Genomic DNA, 19,660 nt, shown 5'->3' on the forward strand with positions numbered 1-19,660 from the left:
AAAATAGTTTATTATCTGAAAAATTTCCTATACAGATTGCACACTTCGCCATGAGAATTTCTATACAACGGGGAACAATCGTTCCTCAGTGGCGAGATATCTTCGCTTTAACGACGATGTGGACCACGATGGCGGCGATAAGAGAAGCGAACGAGAATCCGGTTGAGGCGGCCACCCAGTACAAGTCGAAGCATCGTCTCTCCAGCGCTGAAACCAAATGTGTTCTACTCTGAAGGAAAGCATTCTGATCGCTCTGATTTCTCACCCAGCGGTTGTGGATCACAGCTACCACCAGTACAGAGCGTCGCTCTGACGGATTGCGTCATCTCGCCCACAATTTGCCTACGTCGTTTGAGGAACGCTCCTTCAGCGTCGTAGAGGATTGAGTTCGATGGGGAGGTGATAAGGTCAGGACAGAATGGAGGCTGGAAAATTGAGGGTCTAAGTGACAGAGATCTTCCTTTCATTCTCTCAGAACAATCTTTTAGAAACTTCATCCAGGAGGTTTTGTGTTTTTCAGCTACATCTGAACCTTTTTTTTCATAATTGACAATAAAACATAGTTGGAGAAAGTCGTCAAACCACGTGTTTTAATAGGTTGGACCAAGTAAAGAGTAATAAATGTTTATGAACGAATTTGAGCGTGGCTTTTTTGCACAAGCTGTAGAAAAAAGTGGTCGGTGAAACATGCTCCTGACATTCGCTTGATTATATGTGTGGAATGGAGGCTGCATGCATTTCTATGAGTGCTTTCTGGACAATTTATTGAGTTCTAGTTGGTACGTGAAGATCCTGCATAACTAGGATTTGTCCGAAAAACCTTGTATCCAACGTAATGGGTGATCATAAACAATTTTGCAGCCTGCTGGATTTCTTCATAAACTTACAGTTGGAATAGAAGCGCAGCTGCTAATGTTCGTCATAGAAGATGGTACGTCTGAACAGATCGCCACATCGCATCTGATTCGAAGGCGGGTATGATCCGGCACCTGAGAAGAAATCAAATTCGAGTAGCATTAGGAGGTATTAGTTCTGTTCTGTGGTCTGCATTTGAATTTTAGTCTTCAAAACATCCAAAACCCAAGAATGAAGAAATCTATTTTAGTCCACAAAAGTTTCTCTTAAATTCATAGCAACGAGTTTATAATAAGACATTAAAATGTTCTTTTAATGAAGTTAAGGTGAAAGGAATGAGCGAAGCAGCGCCAGCTACCTTGAACGCCCATAGATGTGATGATGCAGAATCGTGATAGGTGTCATAGTGAGGATGGGCGAATATACTTGTATCCGTGGAGCAACTAAAATTTTTTAAAGACTTTCGTCTTTTGAGCGCCAGTGAAATCCAAACTCCTAGAAAAACATCAAAAAAAAGATAACTAACCCCAATTCGTCGATCATTTTGTGCTCAGCTTTGCTAATTTCATCTTTCACAATGCAATTCTTCACATGGAATCCATAGGCATCTGAATACCAGGAAGGGATTAAATGCTGTTAGTTAACCGATTTCCATTCTATTTGATTGATTTTGTCTGAGAAATTCCGAGGAGCTCTCCAAGAATCCCAGATGTGTTGTTGCTAAGCTAAACAAAGCATGCCCCCGGGTGAGGAGGGAGTTTGGGCGCAGAACAAGAACTATCTTAGACTTAAACTGAAAAGTAGTCTGATTAGAAGGAAGGTGAATTCAGAACGAGATTTTAGGAATTTACACGCGAAATTACCGGAGAATCCCCCAGTTTTGGACAACTCTGAAAGCTATCCATACCTGATTCAGGAAGCAGTTTCCACTGGACTGCTAGTGGCATGCCAATATCCACTTCGCTCACTTCCGGCCCAAGTTGGTGGTGTTCGTCGACCACAATCTAAAGTGTTACTTAAGCATGAGCGTTGCTTGGATACAGTAGATTTTTCTGGAAAAAACCTTCATCTCCACTTGTGGAAGAGGAGCTTTCTGTTCCAGCTTTGTGGCGACTAGGCGGAGTCTGGAAACGAACATTTAGCTCACTTAAAAGTGACGCAAAAAGACCAAACTCCATGAAAACGAACTCTTCCAGTGCCTCTTCAATCCTTCTGGGAAGAGTCTGCTTATTGTAGAGGATCTTCTGATGAATACACTGTGCCATGAATGACTGAACTGTTGAAGTACCGTCTCCTTGTTGGATCACGACAACCACCTGGTTAAATACTGCTGTGACAGAAAATAGCCTAGCAAACTATCTGAATGCATCTGGACGTGGCGTTCGGGTGACTTCTGGAACGAACCTGCATGTGGTACTGAGCTCGGCTGTCATGTTGATCTCCGGCATTTTTTACACCACATTCAATAAACGGTAAAAATACCTTAGGTGTGACAGCATTAACGATTTCGTGTAGACAGCTGAAAGTGAACGAATGCAATTGAAGAGAAAACTGATGAGATGTACAAGAGCCCGAAATTTTTGTGAAAACAAATTTTCTGAGTTTCTGGCAAAATTCTTCAAGAGTCCCTCAGACTCTGTCATGTTTGCTTTGTGATAGAACGTGCAAAAGTATATACAAAATTTTTTAAAATTTTATATTCAGAATGGGATAGGAATTTTTTGGGATGTATACTGAAGTTGCACAATCGGTCAAGCTCGTGCGACTCCAAACGTTGTGTTGCTTCCGTATCAATTGAAAACGCACGGAGCCCTTGCAGTACTCAGGCAATGGTTCCTCCTTCCCCATCCAAACAAACATTAGGGGTTTTTTGACTCAATTATGCTTTGATAGTGGCTGTTTATTGAAGTATTGGAGGAGTTTCTTTCGTTTTCCACTACTAACTTAATGTTTTCTTCGGAAAACATTTTTAACACTTTCGAGTCTCCCCTTAGTCTCCTTTTGAAGAGATGTACGGACACCGCACTGTGGTCATTCCTTGACATATTCACGTCTCTTTTTAGGTCAGAGATGATTGCCTTTTGAAGCGGTCATTTTCCTCAACAACCATAAACCGGTTTCGTTCGAAGTACTTGAAATGGAGGCAATTGAAGATAAAACTATGTTCTCACCCCGGAATTCGCTTCCTCTCATTAGCAAAAATCTGACCAGTAAAAGGAAACAGCGTGGTAGCGCTGAATTCGATACCTTCCTCTTTGCAAACCACATGCACTTTTCCTTAAAAAACAGGATGAGGCGGATGCCCAGCTATTTTTAATGGAGTTTGAATACCTCTGACTCTATTCATCACTCCAGATTTAGAAGTCGTTGACAGAAGAGCAGAAGTGGTTCCTGAAGGAGTAGAGCCGGATGGAGTTGTCGACGGCGTCTCTGGAGTTGACGTTGGAGTCGTCGTCCCATGAGGTGGTGCCGAAGGGGCACTAGAAACCAAGAAAGTCACTTTTCTGGATAGCAACTAAATGAGGATGACTCACGTGATTTTGAAGTACTGGGTAGTGGTCGATGGTGTTGTGGACTGAGAGGATGAGGTGGTCTGAGACTCTGAAGGCGTACGTGAGAAGCTAGGTGTCGTCTCAAATCCACCCGTGAGTCGAGTAGGTGGGGAAGTGGCAGAAGAAGGCTTAGGTTGCCCAAAGGTTGTTTTTGGAGTAGAAACTTCTACAGAAACTCCAGTAGCTGAAATTCTACATGTTTGTGAATCCTCAGATGAACAAAAAACATTTAGAATCTTGTTTAAAGTTGCTCAGGCAGTGTTTGTTGTAGAGCACTGGTACCTGGGGTTATTGTAGATGATGGTGGAACGGTTTTATATGTTGGAGACCATGGAATGGGATGTGGTAGAGTAGTAGCGCCTCCTTCTTCCGGTTGTAGAGATACTGTGGACAATATAGTAAAAGCTTCTGGAGTGGATTCTGTGGATTTTTCTGTGGTTTCAAAGCGAGACACAGTGAACAGAGTAGTGGATGTCTGAAATTTATAAGGTTGAATTAGAAAAACTGTTTAATACGTTTATAAATGAGCAGTTACGGTATCCGCGTTTTCATAAAAAGGAATGGGAAAGAAGATAAGCGTGGATAAAGTGTGTGTCTGGGGTCAACCAATCCGCTTAAGATGCACCCCCACGTTCACTTCAATTCTGAATCGTTTGAGGTTCACGAACGTGCAACTGGCCTCTACAATGACTTGCGGTGGCCAGCCGATGCGTCAAGTCAGTGTTTTTATTGTCTCAGGTGAGTTTGGCACCCACTAGGTTATCAGACTCTTGGCAGGCGCCAGGCCGGATACGAACCACCGATCCATCGCGCAGACAACGGAGCCTCTTGCTGACTGCGGTACAGCCGGCGCAAAGAAGAAGGATAGAAAAATGTTATTCAAAAACCTTAGGAGATCATCTCCATTTCACAGATCGCGAAAATTACACTGGTTTCGTCGACAGAACAAAAAGAGAAAACAGGAAAAAAGTCTGTGGATATGACGACTATAATTAGTCCTGTTCTTTGCTTCATGTGTAATCTTCGGCATTATAAACGAAAAGAAAGAACATATTAGAAAATATAGGTATCTGAAAATATAAAACGTAAGAAGTGTCATAATTGTGTAGGAATTCTCTAATTACTTTGTTAGAAATTTTTTCTTTCAAAAAATAGCTAGCAAAATAGCCGTGTGCGAATCTTCGGTAGGATTCCTGACAATGTCTTCCTTAGAGTGTTTTTTTTTGTATGTTGACAAATAGAGTAGGTGCGTATTCAGTGACTTACACGAACCCTTCCAGAATGTTTCAACACTTCAGCAGCACTTCTCAATTTCCTATCCACCTTGTCATCATTTAGACTGTTGAAACGGAAGATTTTGGCACCATTATGGGCTATTGCCACCCTTCCGGATGACAAAGGCGTGCAGAAGCTTTCACTTGGTACTACTTTTACTTCTGAGCAAATAACACTCCTTTGTTTAATGCGTACGGGGGTAAATTAACTTTGAATGTCATGTCAAACTTCTCTATCGCTAAAAAGTAAACAAAAGGATCAGAAGTATACTCACCGTAGACGGTGAGATGAATGCTTCAGTCGTCGTGTATTCAGTTGTGGTGGTGGGTGGTGCAATAGTTTTCGCTGTAGGAGAATAACTCGTGAGCTGAAATTCAGTGGGATATTCTGAAAAATCCATCGGGATATTTGGTGAAAGAACGCTAAAACGAAAACTAACAGGTGTTGTCTCCTGCGTATATGATGCCGGCGGAAGCAAAGTGGAAGCAGGAGGAGCGGGAAAGTTTTGTGGAGGCATGAAAACGTGTGGGCCTTTGGGGATCTATAAAAATTCAGAAAGAAAGAGAGAAAGAAGTAGATTGAGATCATTAGGAAATAAATGACCTCAGGTCGGTATGGTTCAAACGTGCTGTGTTCTCCTTTCTGGAAAGGTCCTGGAACTTCCTGAAAATATTTTTCCAGCAAGGACGTATTTCTGCTTCTTCAAGCTGGCGAAAGATTGATTTTAGCCATTGATTTTAGTAACTTCCATTTTCTTACGATATTTGTCGAATTTAATTTTATTACTATCTCTGAGAATGTAAAATCGAGTTGCTGTAAGAGAGGAAATTCTTCGAACTTCATCGTCATATCTGGAAAAAAAAGATTTGTGAGCAGAAGATCTATTGGCTGAGTTTAATTACTATAGAAGTCATAAAACTTTGAAAGTAAAAATTTGATTCCTGAAGAAGGTAGTCGTGCTCGCGCCGAATCGCAGCGGAACGTATCTCACGGCGTCATGTAGATGTGCGTTCTTGAAAAAATTACCTCTCCCTGCATACTAGCATTACTGAATTTCGGATAACTGTGCCCTAAGGATATGTTGTCCTTAACGTAAATGGCTTGAAAACCAGAATGATATCTACATATTGGCAATATACAGGTCATCGCAGACATTAGAGGTGTTGGGAATTTGACTGAAGTGGAACATGTTTCAAGTGCAGGAACGATCGACTTTAGCAACCAAAAAACATTTTTTTCCTGTAAAACCTGGAAGAAAACCATTCGTTGTGAGATGCTCTTGTTCTCGGTTGAGAGGGATTTTCTATTTTTTTGCTGTGAAAACTACGACTCTGGTCTTCTACATTATTTGGTGTGATTTCTGCCGGTTCGTTAATCGTTAACAATGGCGAGCCTTCTGAGGCTCCGTCAATCGCTACGAAAGCCAATTACTCCCTCACTGTCAGATACCTACCGTAGAAAACCGCACTTTTGTGAGCTGGATCTTCAATTTCAGGAATTTGCGCACCAGTTACGAAGAGAAAATTACTGTGTTGAAAAATATTGCTCTGCATGCCTCTGTGCTTACTCTATTGTTTTTAAATGCGCTAACAGAGCAATAGGTCGGTATGTGATCTAAGGAATTTCGAGGGCCTTCAGAATTGGCTGATAATATGTAGCTTTTCATAGAGGTTGACGGAATCTGTGATGAATATAGGAGTTATGCAGAATTTTTTTGAAATGCAATACGTCTCTTTCTTTTGAAAAAAACATATTTACTTGATAATTGAAAAGGTATTCAATAATACGCTAACAATTAGCGCTATGTAAAACAACTTGGAAAGTGTCTATCTTTACAAATTCAAAAAATACGGTAGATGGAACATGACGAGAGGAAAATCGAAGTAGTCTACAGGTCGCGAACTGTTCTATGAAGTACCGTTCCGACTGAACGCACCCCTCATTCGTTACTGATTCACGAACTTTCAAAAATCACACTAAATAATCGACCATAAATTGACAATAATCCATCGACTTGGAGTAGAAGCACGTCACATTTTTGCCAAATTTTCAACTTCGCTAAACCTTAGGAACTGTGTCTCTGAGGTGTACCAAAAGAATAATGGCCTATAAATTGCGAATATGCAAATGTCATTTTAGTTCTGAAGCAACCTATTCATGTCAACGACAGCATATCCTTAGGGTCAATTATCTAGGTCTAGGTCCTGCTTATACGTAGTAAGAAGTAACTTTTTCAAAAATGGTTTTGACGGTAACTTCTAGAAATTCTAATAAATTCAGTCAATAGATCTTCTCCTCACAAATCTGCTGAAATCAAGATGCAACGATAACGATCAAAATGAGACGAGCTATGAAAAATGTCGAGGAAGGCGCGTTTCTTCGTGTGTCAAGGAATTACCGATCTTACCCTATGTTCTCTTGGAAATGGCGGCACAGCACCGAGTAGCAAGTTACCATAGAAAAAAGATGAGGAAAGAAATAGAAGTTCCTATTGGCCTACAAATTTTCAATCTAAACTTTCCAAAAGACTTCAAATAGTGAAAAATTGAAAGTCGTCGTAGCTAAAAGAAAAATCTCCCGGAAACAGTGGGTAGGGTACATCATTAAAAAGGGATGAGAAACTAGTGCAACAGTTTATTACTCTTTTTTTTAGTGTATATTGCAGCAGATGCAAAACCTCTACAAATATTTTGAAGGTTCAAATTTTGAAGCAGAGAAAAGCAAAATAAGGCGAAGATGTTCGATGAAATATGGATATTTCAGGAAGTGGAATGCAAATTGTTTACCGCTCGTGGATAATTGATGCTTCCTGGAACAAAATTTGAATTGTAGTATTCTGTCGATGATGGTGGAGCAGTGAATTCAGAGATTAGTTTCGGATTAGGCGGAATATAACCGAGTCTGGCCGCATCTCCCTGAAAATACCTCTCCTTACGAAAAGACTCATCGCTTCCGTCAGAACTCTCGCTCAGCGGCCAAGCGGTTTGCGGAATTTTTGAATTTGGCATCATTCGAGAGAAAAGTGTCTGCTGCCTTTTACGATGTCTCCAACTTCATTCAGCTAGCCTTATTTTTGAGCTTTTTCAGTGTTCGCGGACTGTAGTACTGTAATTGTACTGTATTTGTTATTTATTAGCTGTTAAAGGCAACACACAATGAAAGTAACGATGTTGGGATCCTACGACGAGTAGGTAAAGATAAAGGTATACGTATATCAGTGTCACCGCACTCAGTTCGCTTTTGTCATCCGGAAAAAGACGAGTGTAACAGCCTTGGATGTAGTGATGCCTCCAAGAATGCAAGTTGCACGGATAATTAAACAGAGGCTTATAGTGATTGAATTGCAGACGCTGGACGTCGACAGAATCCCTCACATTCTATCGCGTGACAAGTTGCATCGTAGGGGGAACCGGTGCAACCAAAGCTGTTTCTCACGCCTTTTCATAAGTAGGTGGAATTCATGGCGGTCACGATTACAATCGTGAAATTTACCCCACCCCTACCTAATCGTGGCGGAATTCCAAAACGGTCAGTTTTGTGAAATGCTGACGTTTACTGACATTTCCAGTACTTAGAAATCAATTTTTAATCTTTTAGGGATATATAATCATTCAAAACGTAAATAATTAGTGAAGTGAAGGTGATATAATAAAACTTCCGTAAAGTGGAAATGGAAAGTAAAAAAGGAATCCCACACTTTTACATCAACCGAAATAAGATATAACTGAAGTGTTTGGTCTTGCAGATTTTTTTTATTTGTTAAATCATTTGTTTATATTTATTTCTTGTTTACTGGTAATCGTCGAAATAGGCGAGAAAAATTTGGTGACCTTTTCTTCTCTGCTGACTCGTCACAAGTGAATCTATCCACCCATGTAGAGAAAAAGAACTACGTATCCTGATTTCGTACATTATCATGCACTTTCAGTTTGTTGATTCTTTATAATTAGTTATATATACGGTCTCAATGAGTTTCTACGGATATTTCGAGGGGGATAGAACACCCAGTTTTTGGAGGTTACCTCCACACCAAAGCCCTACTTGAGGCAACAAGTGCACACCACCTCACAAGTGATCTTTCAAGAAATCACTAACCTTTGCTGCATTCGAGATCAGCAACGTAGGTCCTTTGCTTCCACCTTTGACGGGATTGTAGAGTGAGACCTGGAAAGTGTCGTTGGTGTTTAGCCTGTAACTTTCGCATACAACGCTGCCATACCTTGTCAGAATCAATGCCACACAATGGCCCAGTGCATGTTCTGTTGGGTTTGAGGAAGTTGACGTCGATGTGCTGGGTGAAGTCTTCCGGAAGATGACCTGGCGGTTGGTACGCCTGAATTGAAAACATTGCTTGAATAAACCTGAGGTTTGGTGGAAGTGAAATTATCTCTATATTTTGCCTTTTGTCACACTTTCAAGAATGTTTAGGAAGATCTGAGAAATTGCAAATGAGCGAGAAGGAGCCATTTTCTAACGACAAAAGAAATTTGGAAGTTACCAGAAACTTAGTTTATTAGAGAGTTATTATTGCTAGCGGGGGCTGAAAACCACTAAAATTGAGCTACGCACCTGAGAGGAAACAGGTCTCGGAAAGTAGGTTGACTTCGCATGCTCCAGGTCACTCGGTTTGGATTGAACAGTCGTCGAAATGCCTTCGCCGACGTCTTCGACCACATCCGTGTGGTCATAAACGTCGTCGGGGGTCTCTGGAGTCGTTAAAGAGGAAAACTGCAAATCGGTCGTTCTCTCCGTGTCAAAGTTGTAACCGGTAGTGCGAGCGCTTTGCGGAGGTAGCGGCCCTTCCTCTGGAAAGTACTTAGTGATATCCTCAAAAATCAGAGTAGTCGGCGATTCCGCTGTTGAAGTAGGGGTAGACTGTGTTGCGGTGATTAAGGTACCGGGGATTTCCCCCAGGGCAACAGTGGATAACGTAGTGTATGGATTCTCCTCCATATCAAAGATGGATTTCGTTGGATTAGTAAAGTCCACGACCTCATCAGTTACGGTAACGAATGCTTCCGGAGGCCGTTGAGGAGCAGTACTGGTTGGGTTGTACCAACCGTGTGTTCTGAATGTTTCCGCATGACCGGTCGTTGGGATGGAGTTGGACGGGGTGGTGTACGATTCAGGATTAGCAGCTGGTTGAGTGGGAACAGTGCCTGAAACGTGTTATCTCACTAGTGCAACTAGTTCTCGTCGATTTAGCTATTTTCGTGCCTTAAGTGTTCTGGAACAGCAACTTTGACCTCACAAACATTACAGACTATTCCACATTGAAAATTCCATTGAAAAAGTCCCTTGAACCAAAAACAACGACTACCTCTGTAAACGTCTGGATTCACGGACGGCTTCATGGGCTTCTGTGTAGCCATGGTAGTTGGTGTAGGTCCGTAAGCACCCTGAGGAGGGATCGGGCTAGCTCCTTCCCAGTATGCAGCGATATTTGGAGGAACGAACGTTGCAGGATTTGACGGAACGAACCACTGCTGCCTGCCATTGTTGACTGGTGGAATAAAGCTAGGTTCAGAATGAGGAAGGAAAGGTCCTGAAGGGAATTGTGGGTTCCGTGGTGGTTGTGGTGGAAAAGGATTTCCTGAAATGCGCTGTAAATTCTGTTGTTCTGAACGTTTTGTGGTAATTTTCATACGACGATCCTTTTCCACTATCTGTAGTCCACTTTTTTGAAAGACCACCTTTTTCGGGTAAAATGTAGCTGGGACTGGATGGGAGGGCATTCAATGGCGCCCTTGTTTCTCGAAGTAAATGACTAAATTAGTCGCGTCCTAGGACCTAAGCATTAGTCTTAGAGGGTCTATGACATGTAAGCTAAAGTTACTAAAAGAAAAAGGTAAGATAGAGCGTCCAGGATTAAGGGCGCTACTGAGTGCCTGACGTCCCTGTACTCCCGCTTCTATCCCTGACTCTGTCCCTAAGAGCACTGCCAGGATCTGCATCATTCAATATTAGCTGAAGCTGATTTCTGAATGACTTTTATGAGCGATAACATCTTGAAATTTCTTTTGCGATTATCTACAAGAGACGACGAAACGAAACTCAAGAGATCCTCGTTCTTGGAGCAGAAACTCGCAATCCCCGTTAAAAGTACTTCAATAGGAGAGTGTGTCGTGGAAAAGATGATCTGAGCATCTGTAGAATCCAGCCATATGGGAAAATGCTGGCAGACGGTGCAGAAATAGGGAAAAAAGACCCAGACAGAAATAATTCGTAGAAATAGGGTCCAAAAAACAGAGCCACACTTTCCGAATAATCACATTTGCCCAGATAAAATTCCTACATAAAATAAAAATATGATTTGAAAGCAAAGTTTAATTCTCAGTAAAAGGAAGATGCTGTGCTAAGCCTATGTTTCAACTTTGCACATCAGAAACGTTTCATTGTAGCTCCCGTAGCGAGCTAATGTGAAATTTTCCTCGAGAATTTTCTTCGCTAACTGCGAAATTCCAATTTCAATTTCTCAGACACAGACAGGAGCCCACAGCATACCTTGGACAGGAGGTCGAAAGTTCTGGAAAAACTGCTGTTGTTGTTGGAAGGGTGGTCGAAACGGAGTGAACTGTGGTCCGAATGTAGGATTGAAACTTGGCACTTGAGGCTTAGGCGGTCGATAATCAGGGATCTTAAAGTCCTCTGGACGAGTATAGTACGGCGGCCGTTTCTGCAATCCGTAGCCGTATCTGAAAGTTTGGATGGATGAAGGTTTGACCTGAGGAATTGGTGCTCTGTTTTCACACATCTGCAGATGTTGAACATCTCAACAGATGTTAAAGAGGACATAAAAATAGCTATTTGAGAGTGAAAATGAAATCTGAAACAGGCTATTTCGAAATTCCACACTATTTGTTTCATTTCTCTACGTTTACAGTTTCCTACGATCTCCTTCTGAAAGCAGGCACCAAGTTATCGGAGCATGTTTTATCACGCTCCTTGACAGTTCGAAGTAAATAAATGGTGATCTAATGGTATTGGATTCGGTGCATATGACTAATGTAGCAGTCCGTATCTATTCCATTTTTTCTGAAAAAAAAGTGGGCTTGCTGGATATGGAGTCATAAAGTTACCAGAAAATGGCAAAAGACCAACGAGCCAAATGGAATTTTTTGCTTCCTTTCGTAAAGCACACATCGTAGCTCTTTTGATCTTCATGACAATCGATTTTGGGTGGATACTCTTTCAAAAGGGAAAGGATGGTAGATTATAAGTAGCAGAGGCTTCTTACCCTTCCTGAGGAGCCGAGTTCGATGCCCTTTGAGTACGAGCTGTCGCGTTCTTTCTCACATTCGTTACCGGAGTACGCCAGACTGGCTTCACAGCAACTAGTAACGGTACAGTAGACAAAATCAATAAAATCGATATGGCAGAGAACGGTTTTATGGACGGTTGAAGCATCGGGGAGAATGTGAGCTGACCCCGCCTCCGCAAGAATAGGAGGATGTCAGGGGTGAACAACTAGATGGATGGACAAGATTACGGAACGCCGTTTAGCGGATCAGACATGGAAATTCGCTACGATTTGAAGAGTGAGCGGGGAACATTAGTGTCGTGATGATGAGAACCCCTACGACGGTTCTCCAATAGATCCATGAGGTTTGCTTCCGAGCAATCAAAAGTTGCCTAAGAGACCTAGGACTTCGCATTTCTGGATGCGACTACTTGTTGCAAAATGGGGCTGAAGAAGGAAATGTTCGTAGAAATTGTAACCGTCAAGGCAATGTTTGAGACTGAGATGAGAAATTTTTGAAGTGATAAAAGACATTCTAGATCCCACAAATTGTTAAGTTACACTTGTGAACAGAAATGTTTTCCTTGAGTGTTTTTTCTTCCGAAATTCATAGTAGGTGAAATGCAAATGAACAAATGATGGTGATAGGAGAAAAGTGCATGTTTTTTTGAATACCCAAACTGTCTCTATTCTCGTATGCAACATCTGGAATTTAGACAGGACGTTTGAGTAGTGCAGGAGTTTTCGGAAATCGTCAAGCCTCCTGTTCTTTATCACCTCAACTTTTGTACATCTCGAAAATCTGCAGGCATCGATAAAAGTTCAAAAAAAATGGTGAACCAGAAAAGAGCACTCATGGACAGTAGCAGAACTCGTTCTTCAAGAACTAGCATGAGTCTGTGAGAATGTGACCAGCAGTAATTTGGTGCTTCTGCAATTTTCTTTAAATCTTTTAGATTTAATTTCATTTTTAGATTTCAAGTCTTTTATGGTCTTTTTCGCCGCCTTCAATCAAAGCACTCAACATCTCGTCTACTTACGAAGGAATGAGGAAAGAACTCTGTTTTACTCCTCAGAAGCGCTCATTAATACATTCACAAAATGGGAAAAATGGCACGAAATCACTTATTTTTACCCCTTACGTAATCACGTTCCAGAATCACAGAATCTAGCAAAAGCAAGTTGCAGTCAAGGATCAGTTGTTTTGGTTGTGATGATTCTGAAACATTTATCTGCCTTTTTGAGAATTGACGGATCACTGGAAATTGTCAATCACACTGAGTTCGCTCTTCTCACTTTTTCTCATTAATGAGTATTACTTGTATTATGTTAGTAATGTTAACTTTAATTAATAATGCCGTTAATTAATAATAAAAACAGGAAAATAATGATTTATTGGTTAAGAATCCAAGTTCTCGGGTCTCATCCACTCGGCTCTCTAAAAAAAGGAAATAGGACGGAATTATATGATTTTTCTAAAGGAATTAAAGAAGTAGTGACTTATCTATGATTAATTTAGAAGGAAATACTTGAAAATGGGAAACATTTTGTTCGATTGACCTTTGGAAAAAACCCTCGAAAAGAAACTGTGACATTAGGCTCCTCTACAACTTATTCATCCATTATATAAAGTTTTATAGAGTCTCTAAATAATAACTAAATATAATAATAATAAATATTACATATATTATTATTATTATATATATAATAATAATAATAACATAATAATATAATAATAATAATAATAATAATAATAATAGTAATAATAATAATAATAATAATAATAAAAATAATAATAATAATAATAATAATAATAATAATAATAATAATAATAATAATAAAAATAATAATAATAATAATAATAATAATAATAATAATAATAATAATAATAATAATAATGTCTAAATATCTAATAACTGCATTAGAACAGTAACATTTTTCATCCGAAAAAAAATTAGGAATCCATTGTTTTCTTTATAAGACTGACGAAACTCATTTCCTGCACTCAAAATAAGAATGGTGAATTCTTAGAATATCCCTTAGTGTCTTGAACCGAGCTTAATTTTTTGTCGACTTTCTACTGAACCAGGTCAACGAGCTTCGTGAAAGTCGGATCAGATATTGCCTAGACATACCAAGCATTTCAAAATGAAGATGAATATCTTCCCGACGGCGCAAACCTCAAGGATCCAGCGTTTCTTCCCGGCCTTTGCAAGAATAAACTGGTTGCTGTGCGAATTTCACTGGAAATTTTCACTTGAATTTGTGCGAACATGCTGCTCACTTCTCCTTGAACGTCTCCAGAGCTACACGTACGAATGCAGCAAAACTTTTTGAATGTTTTATAAATACATCTCCTGAAATCAATATCAATATGGAATCTGTCCGGACATTAGAAAGACAAATGTAATTGAAGATGCTGGAAAACAAATGGCAAGAGCGTAGATAAATGAAAAACGAAACCATCGGAAAGATGCACCCGCAAAATGTGCTGCTCACTTCTTCTTGAGGGTCTCCGCAGCTATTTCCTCGTCGAGGAGCGTTCGGTGAGCTTTCGCCTTCGGCTGATTCCCACACATTTGCCGCTCACAATGGTGTGAATGAGGATGACTTAAATTTCACATCAGAGTCCATTTACGGCAGTCATGTCGATCTCCATTCAGTCCTCCCCTTCTGGCATATTTAGCATTTTAGTGTGAATTTATTGCTGGAGAAGTAGTCATTTCTTGCATATGTACTAGGCTGGCTGCTTATTTTTTTTACGTACCTATATCCATTACAATTTCATAGTTTCTTGACCACATAATGATGATCTTCCGTGTATTCAGAATGTGTGTTTGTCACAATGTTCTTCCTTTCTAGTAGGGTTAGGATTTCGTGAGAGCGGAAACCGAGGAGGGCTGAGACTCGCAGAACAACTCAGCAGCGGATTTGAAGTTTCAGTTAAAGAACTGAACAACACTTTTGGCTCAAAAAGTGCTTTAAGGCCCGGAACAAGTGATTGTCTGAAGAGGCGGGGTCTTGGGAGTAGGGTGGATGGAATTAACTATGCAACTATAAAGGGTATGTGCCTAATAGCAAACCTAATAATTTGAAATGTGAAAGATTTTACAGATTTTCTTAACGGACTTTACTCCATATGAAGGTAAGATTGAAAGAGTCACTTATGACCAAACGGCATGCTAAGATTTCTTTAAGAACAGAAGAACTTTGTAGTTTTATGATAATAGAAGTTAATAAAATTTGGTTTAGAACTTAATTTAAAAAAATATGTGATCCCCTTCGAAGACGACAGGGATTATGTGTTATTCCTATCATACTACTGTATTCATTTGTCATTAGTATTTGTTAAGACGGTGCCTCTCCCTATGTTAATACAGTTATTTCGTGGCCAGAGGTGTTTATCGGCTACTTATTCAGTTAACAGCGATAAAAATTCTCCATCGCATGCTTCTCAGGTGCAGCACTTTCCCAGGAAGTAGTGGAGCTAGGTGTCGAAAACAAAATGAGCTAAGAACCCTTGGGTTTTTAATTTGTGAACACTTTCGTTCAGAAAAAGTAGGAGACTTATGCGAATTTTTAGATGCAACCGCCGAAAACTCACGAATTCCTCGCAAAAGGGAGGATACAGGCTTTTTTGAATATCTGCTCTTTCAGGAAGCGCTCCGTTCGCATTGACATACATTCCCAACGTCGTCTTTTCTTCCTCTTTCGTCCTCTTTACTTTGGTTGGCTCAGTTTTATCAGAGTACTATATTGTACTATATTACAACATCGCTAGTACTACCTGTAGTATTACTAGTACTATATTGCTGGTGCATTTCGTTAAATTTTGCATTACAAATTATGGCATTGTGTTTATAAACTATTGCTATTACTAGTACTATTTTTATTTATTTTATATTGTAGATTTATAGCGCGGACTAATATAAGTTCGCGTTCGCTCTGAAATTCTTGTTTGTAAATAACAGTTGATGTTTTTCTGAACCAATCTTCAAATAGTAAATATTCGTTCAATACAAACTTATCGTTAGCCTGATTACTTAACGTTTAAATTCTGTCTTCAATCTTTTGCGCTGTCATTAAGAACCAGGATCCAAAAATTCAATTTAGTTTTTCGAAACTTCCTGTCGTGTAAACGAGGAAAGTGAAATTACTGTTACGTCTTCGTAAATGGTTCATAAACGAAACCAAAAGCTTAGGCTTTCCTTATCCGTACTTCCATAGAATCACATAGAGTTTATGCACGAACTCTACTTATTTACTAAACTACTACCTTACTTACTCTTCATGAACTAGCACTGATCATTTCCAGTACATGTACCGTTCATCAAAAGAAGGTACGGAAATGTTAGCGATTTCATCTCAGTACAGTAAAGTGGGTTGAATTTTTCCTGGAAACTATAGAGTCCGAGGGGACAGCACGCTCTTATGCTTCAATATCTGATGAATAGCTTTCCAGATGCCGAAGGCTATAATTTGTCATACCGGGATCTATTGAGCACTCAAATAACCAATGCTACGCTGAAGAAGCTTACGAACACCTTGTTGTTCTCTGAAATACGATCTAGTTAGCCGGTATATGGCACCTTCCCTGCTTGCTAGCTTATTTCAGTCTCATCATTTTAGCTTTTCCTCCAACTGCTTCATTTTCCCCCAAAAACTCGAATTATAATTAGCAATTAGCGAAGAAAGAGGACAGTCCAAATTCTTTTGAGAGGTAGCATTTAAATCCACTTTTCGGTTTCTGGCTTGTATTGTGACCTTTTTTGAATGATAAAATGAGCGAAAACGAATTTTGGAAAATGGAGAGAATGAAAAGATGCAAAGGAAAGTTATCCGTCCGAACGACACGGGAAAATAACCCTTAACGGAAAAGCTCTTGCAACGTAGTTCACTTCTTTTTTGCTCTATTGTATTTTAAGTAAAAGCAAAAATCCTGAATGGCTGTCTATTAAAGGCACCACGAAATTGACAATGTTGGAATTTATTGACGAACAAAAAAGGGTTAGGGAGTATGTAGATTATGAGTATGACCGCGATCACGCTCAACTCCTCCTTACTGTTCTGAGAAAAGGCGCGGGAAATCCAAAGATTTCTTGTCGATCGAATTTTCCTGCGAGGCACCTGACATCCCAATATCGCCGGTTTTTTAGAATGTAGCCTCGAACTCTACTCAATCATCCGAGAACAGCCGCATAGTACGGACTGAAATAGTAAATAAATAGACTGAAATAGGAGGAGATTTCCGGAGTTTACTGTACATGTCCATCGTGTAAATTAAATAATTCCGTTTCACTTTACGATGATAATGGTTTTGGTTTCAGAAGAAACCAACGAGGAGAAGGTCCAGAGAGGTCGGATAGAAGGGTTTTTTTCCTCTTTCAGTGTGAATCTCTTTCAGTTCGAGGAATTACGATTTCAGCCCTCAGCACAGTGAGAAGTGTTGCGAGGAGAGCCCCTACGCTTCGATGACAATGTTTTTTGAGAGTGCTTACATTCAAGATATCCTAATGTAGCTAATTTCCGTCGAGTTTCCTTGGATGTTCAGGTGTGCCGCACGCTCGCTTTACCTCTTTCGAGGTAATTTCAGATATAGAACACAGATATAACGCTAGCACATTGTAACATTTCAACCTGAACAAAGTTTTCGTTAAGCAAATTTATGAACGAATTCAAATTCATTTATTCATTAAAGTTGGCCCCCAGGTCAACCTCCAAAAGAACATTTTTTATGGCCCTAAATAGGGCAGTTAGGAAAGTTTTAGCCTTCAAAAAGCGTGTTAGGTTTCAGTGTTCAAAAGTATTCCGATGCCGGTTAAAGGCATCACCTCACGAATCTGAGGTGGTGCAGTTTTCAGGTGGAGTATTCGTATACGGGATGGGAGACTACGGAGAGGGAGGAGATTCCGTCCACTGCTTGCTAATTGCCGTAAAAAACGGCCTGGAAGATGCGGCGCCGCACAAGACTGGCGCGCTCCAATCGAACCTCTTGTACAAAATGGTGCGCCAAAACGAATGAAGCCGTATCTTCCGGGCCGTTTTTTACGGCAATTAGGAAGAAATGGACGGAATCACCCCCTCTCCATAGTCTCCCATCCCGTATACGAATACTCCACCTGAAATCTGCACCACCTCAGATTCGTGGGGTGATGCCTTTAAGTACGCTATCGACGGATGGGACATTCCGTCGATAGCGTACTTAACCGGCATCGGAATATTCCGATTCCCGAAACCAGGGAAACCGATTTCAGTTCAATGTCTCATCCGTCGATATGCCAGGAATCATTTTCGAACAGTTTCAAAAATAGTTTTGTGTCAACTCGTGGCTCCATTTCGACCAATGTCGAAATATGCTTGAGCTCTTTTTTTCATGAAAACTGTGCTCAGATTTGAGTTTTAGGACACGATGAGGTTGCGTAATTCGAACTCTTGCGGCCCTCCCATTCGAGTATGGTCAGATTACCCACGAGAAGCACTTTTGGCTGATTTCGATTTCTTTGTAGAAGACCGTTCACTGATTTCTATAATTTATGTGCTGAGCGGATGCCGTGCGTTCTCAACGTGTAAAATAACCCAGCAGCGGGGTGCGGACGGCTCGTAAGATGGGAAAAAACGATTTAAAAAGATGGATAAATCGGACTTGATCTCTCCAACTGTTGAACTTTCACACCATGTGATTAAATACTACCGCTATAGTTGTTTTATGGAGTTTTATAATTAACATAATTCTTTTAAAATTATTTGCCTATGTTAAGGTTGCTTCTTTTTACTGAGGGAATATTTCGCTGTCTCTTCCTTTTCTCACTTTCTTTCCTACTCCTCATCCATTCTTTCTTCCTTTCTCTCTCTCTCTCTCTTGCTCGTTTCTTGACTTTCTTGTACACTTTTTCCTGCAAAATTTTCTTTTCAGGGAACGGGACTATTTCCATCAGGACATGTACAACCAAATAGACTTTTACATCTCTCCACTCAAGGTAATACTTTTATCTTTTCTTATTCAATTTATTTTTTGCAGACTCTGTTTTTCTGTCTTAGTGTAAAAAGTGCAAGCAATGGTTGCATAACTCGTTGCTTTCCCTAATCCTATTTTGACAGCTGCTTTTAGCGCTATGCGGTTGTTATTGTGCTTCTTTCATCTCATTAGGAGACCAAGACAACATCGCTTCTGCAAAACTCCCCCAAACACTGCAAACACCACGGGCTTTCTCGAATTAGACGTTTTTGAAGAGGTGGACTGCTTCGGAATATCGTCGCTCACACTCAAAATTAGTTTAATCACGGTTGTGCTGTACGCCAATGTCTCAGAGAACGGAATTCGAAGAAAAGCTGACAGAGGTCTTCGAGAGACAATTCTTGCCTTTGCTGGTACTCTTAACCTCTTTGTCAACAATAAGCAAAGCGTAGGGGTCCCGAGTGAAATGGTGGGAATCCGCAACGGGTCTACGATTGTGAAGATGCGAAACATTCTGCTGCTTAATTGAGTTGTATTGGTTTGAGTGCGTTGCACGAGTGCGTAATAAGTTGCATCGTCGGGGATGCGGGATCACACAAAGCTGCTTTACCTTTATTCCTATGTGGAAAGATGCCAACATCGTTGAGTCGATGATGTTTTCTATCTCTGAAGTTCATTGTGCTTTTATGACACAGCTTCAAGGATACCGATCAATTTATTTCTGTCGTACAACTCAGAAAATAAACCAGGTTCTTATTCTGAAGACATACTTTGAAGCCACTG

General features: G+C 40.3%; 2 protein-coding genes across 3 annotated transcripts; one reads left to right on the forward strand and one right to left on the reverse strand.

Annotated features, from left to right (window-relative positions):
• Positions 1-85: 85 nt before the first annotated feature.
• On the reverse strand, positions 86-14,501 carry RB195_006335 (uncharacterized protein; the record flags this gene model as incomplete). 2 transcript variants are annotated; one of them, XM_064179367.1, is made up of 24 exons in its annotated part: positions 86-207; positions 266-425; positions 888-989; positions 1,214-1,298; positions 1,382-1,463; positions 1,763-1,859; positions 1,919-1,979; positions 2,044-2,171; positions 2,260-2,374; positions 3,027-3,132; positions 3,187-3,335; positions 3,390-3,591; positions 3,690-3,882; positions 4,957-5,049; positions 5,122-5,223; positions 5,286-5,345; positions 7,469-7,597; positions 8,778-8,846; positions 8,902-9,015; positions 9,252-9,841; positions 10,003-10,275; positions 11,187-11,377; positions 14,103-14,279; positions 14,422-14,501. In XM_064179367.1, the coding sequence occupies 24 exons, from the start codon at positions 14,499-14,501 to the stop codon at positions 86-88; spliced, it is 3,480 nt and encodes a 1,159-aa protein (XP_064036327.1). The 2 variants fall into 2 exon arrangements, with proteins under 2 accessions (XP_064036327.1, XP_064036326.1); XM_064179368.1 differs by lacking the exon at positions 5,286-5,345.
• A 4,533-nt stretch (positions 14,502-19,034) lies between these two features.
• RB195_006336 (uncharacterized protein) lies at positions 19,035-19,406 on the forward strand (the record flags this gene model as incomplete). Its single annotated transcript, XM_064179369.1, has 1 exon — positions 19,035-19,406. One exon carries the CDS (start codon positions 19,035-19,037, stop codon positions 19,404-19,406), a length of 372 nt encoding a protein of 123 aa, XP_064036328.1.
• Positions 19,407-19,660: the final 254 nt, after the last annotated feature.

Source organism: Necator americanus, chromosome I (assembly GCF_031761385.1).
Source record: "Necator americanus strain Aroian chromosome I, whole genome shotgun sequence".
Taxonomy (NCBI): Eukaryota; Metazoa; Nematoda; class Chromadorea; order Rhabditida; family Ancylostomatidae; genus Necator; species Necator americanus.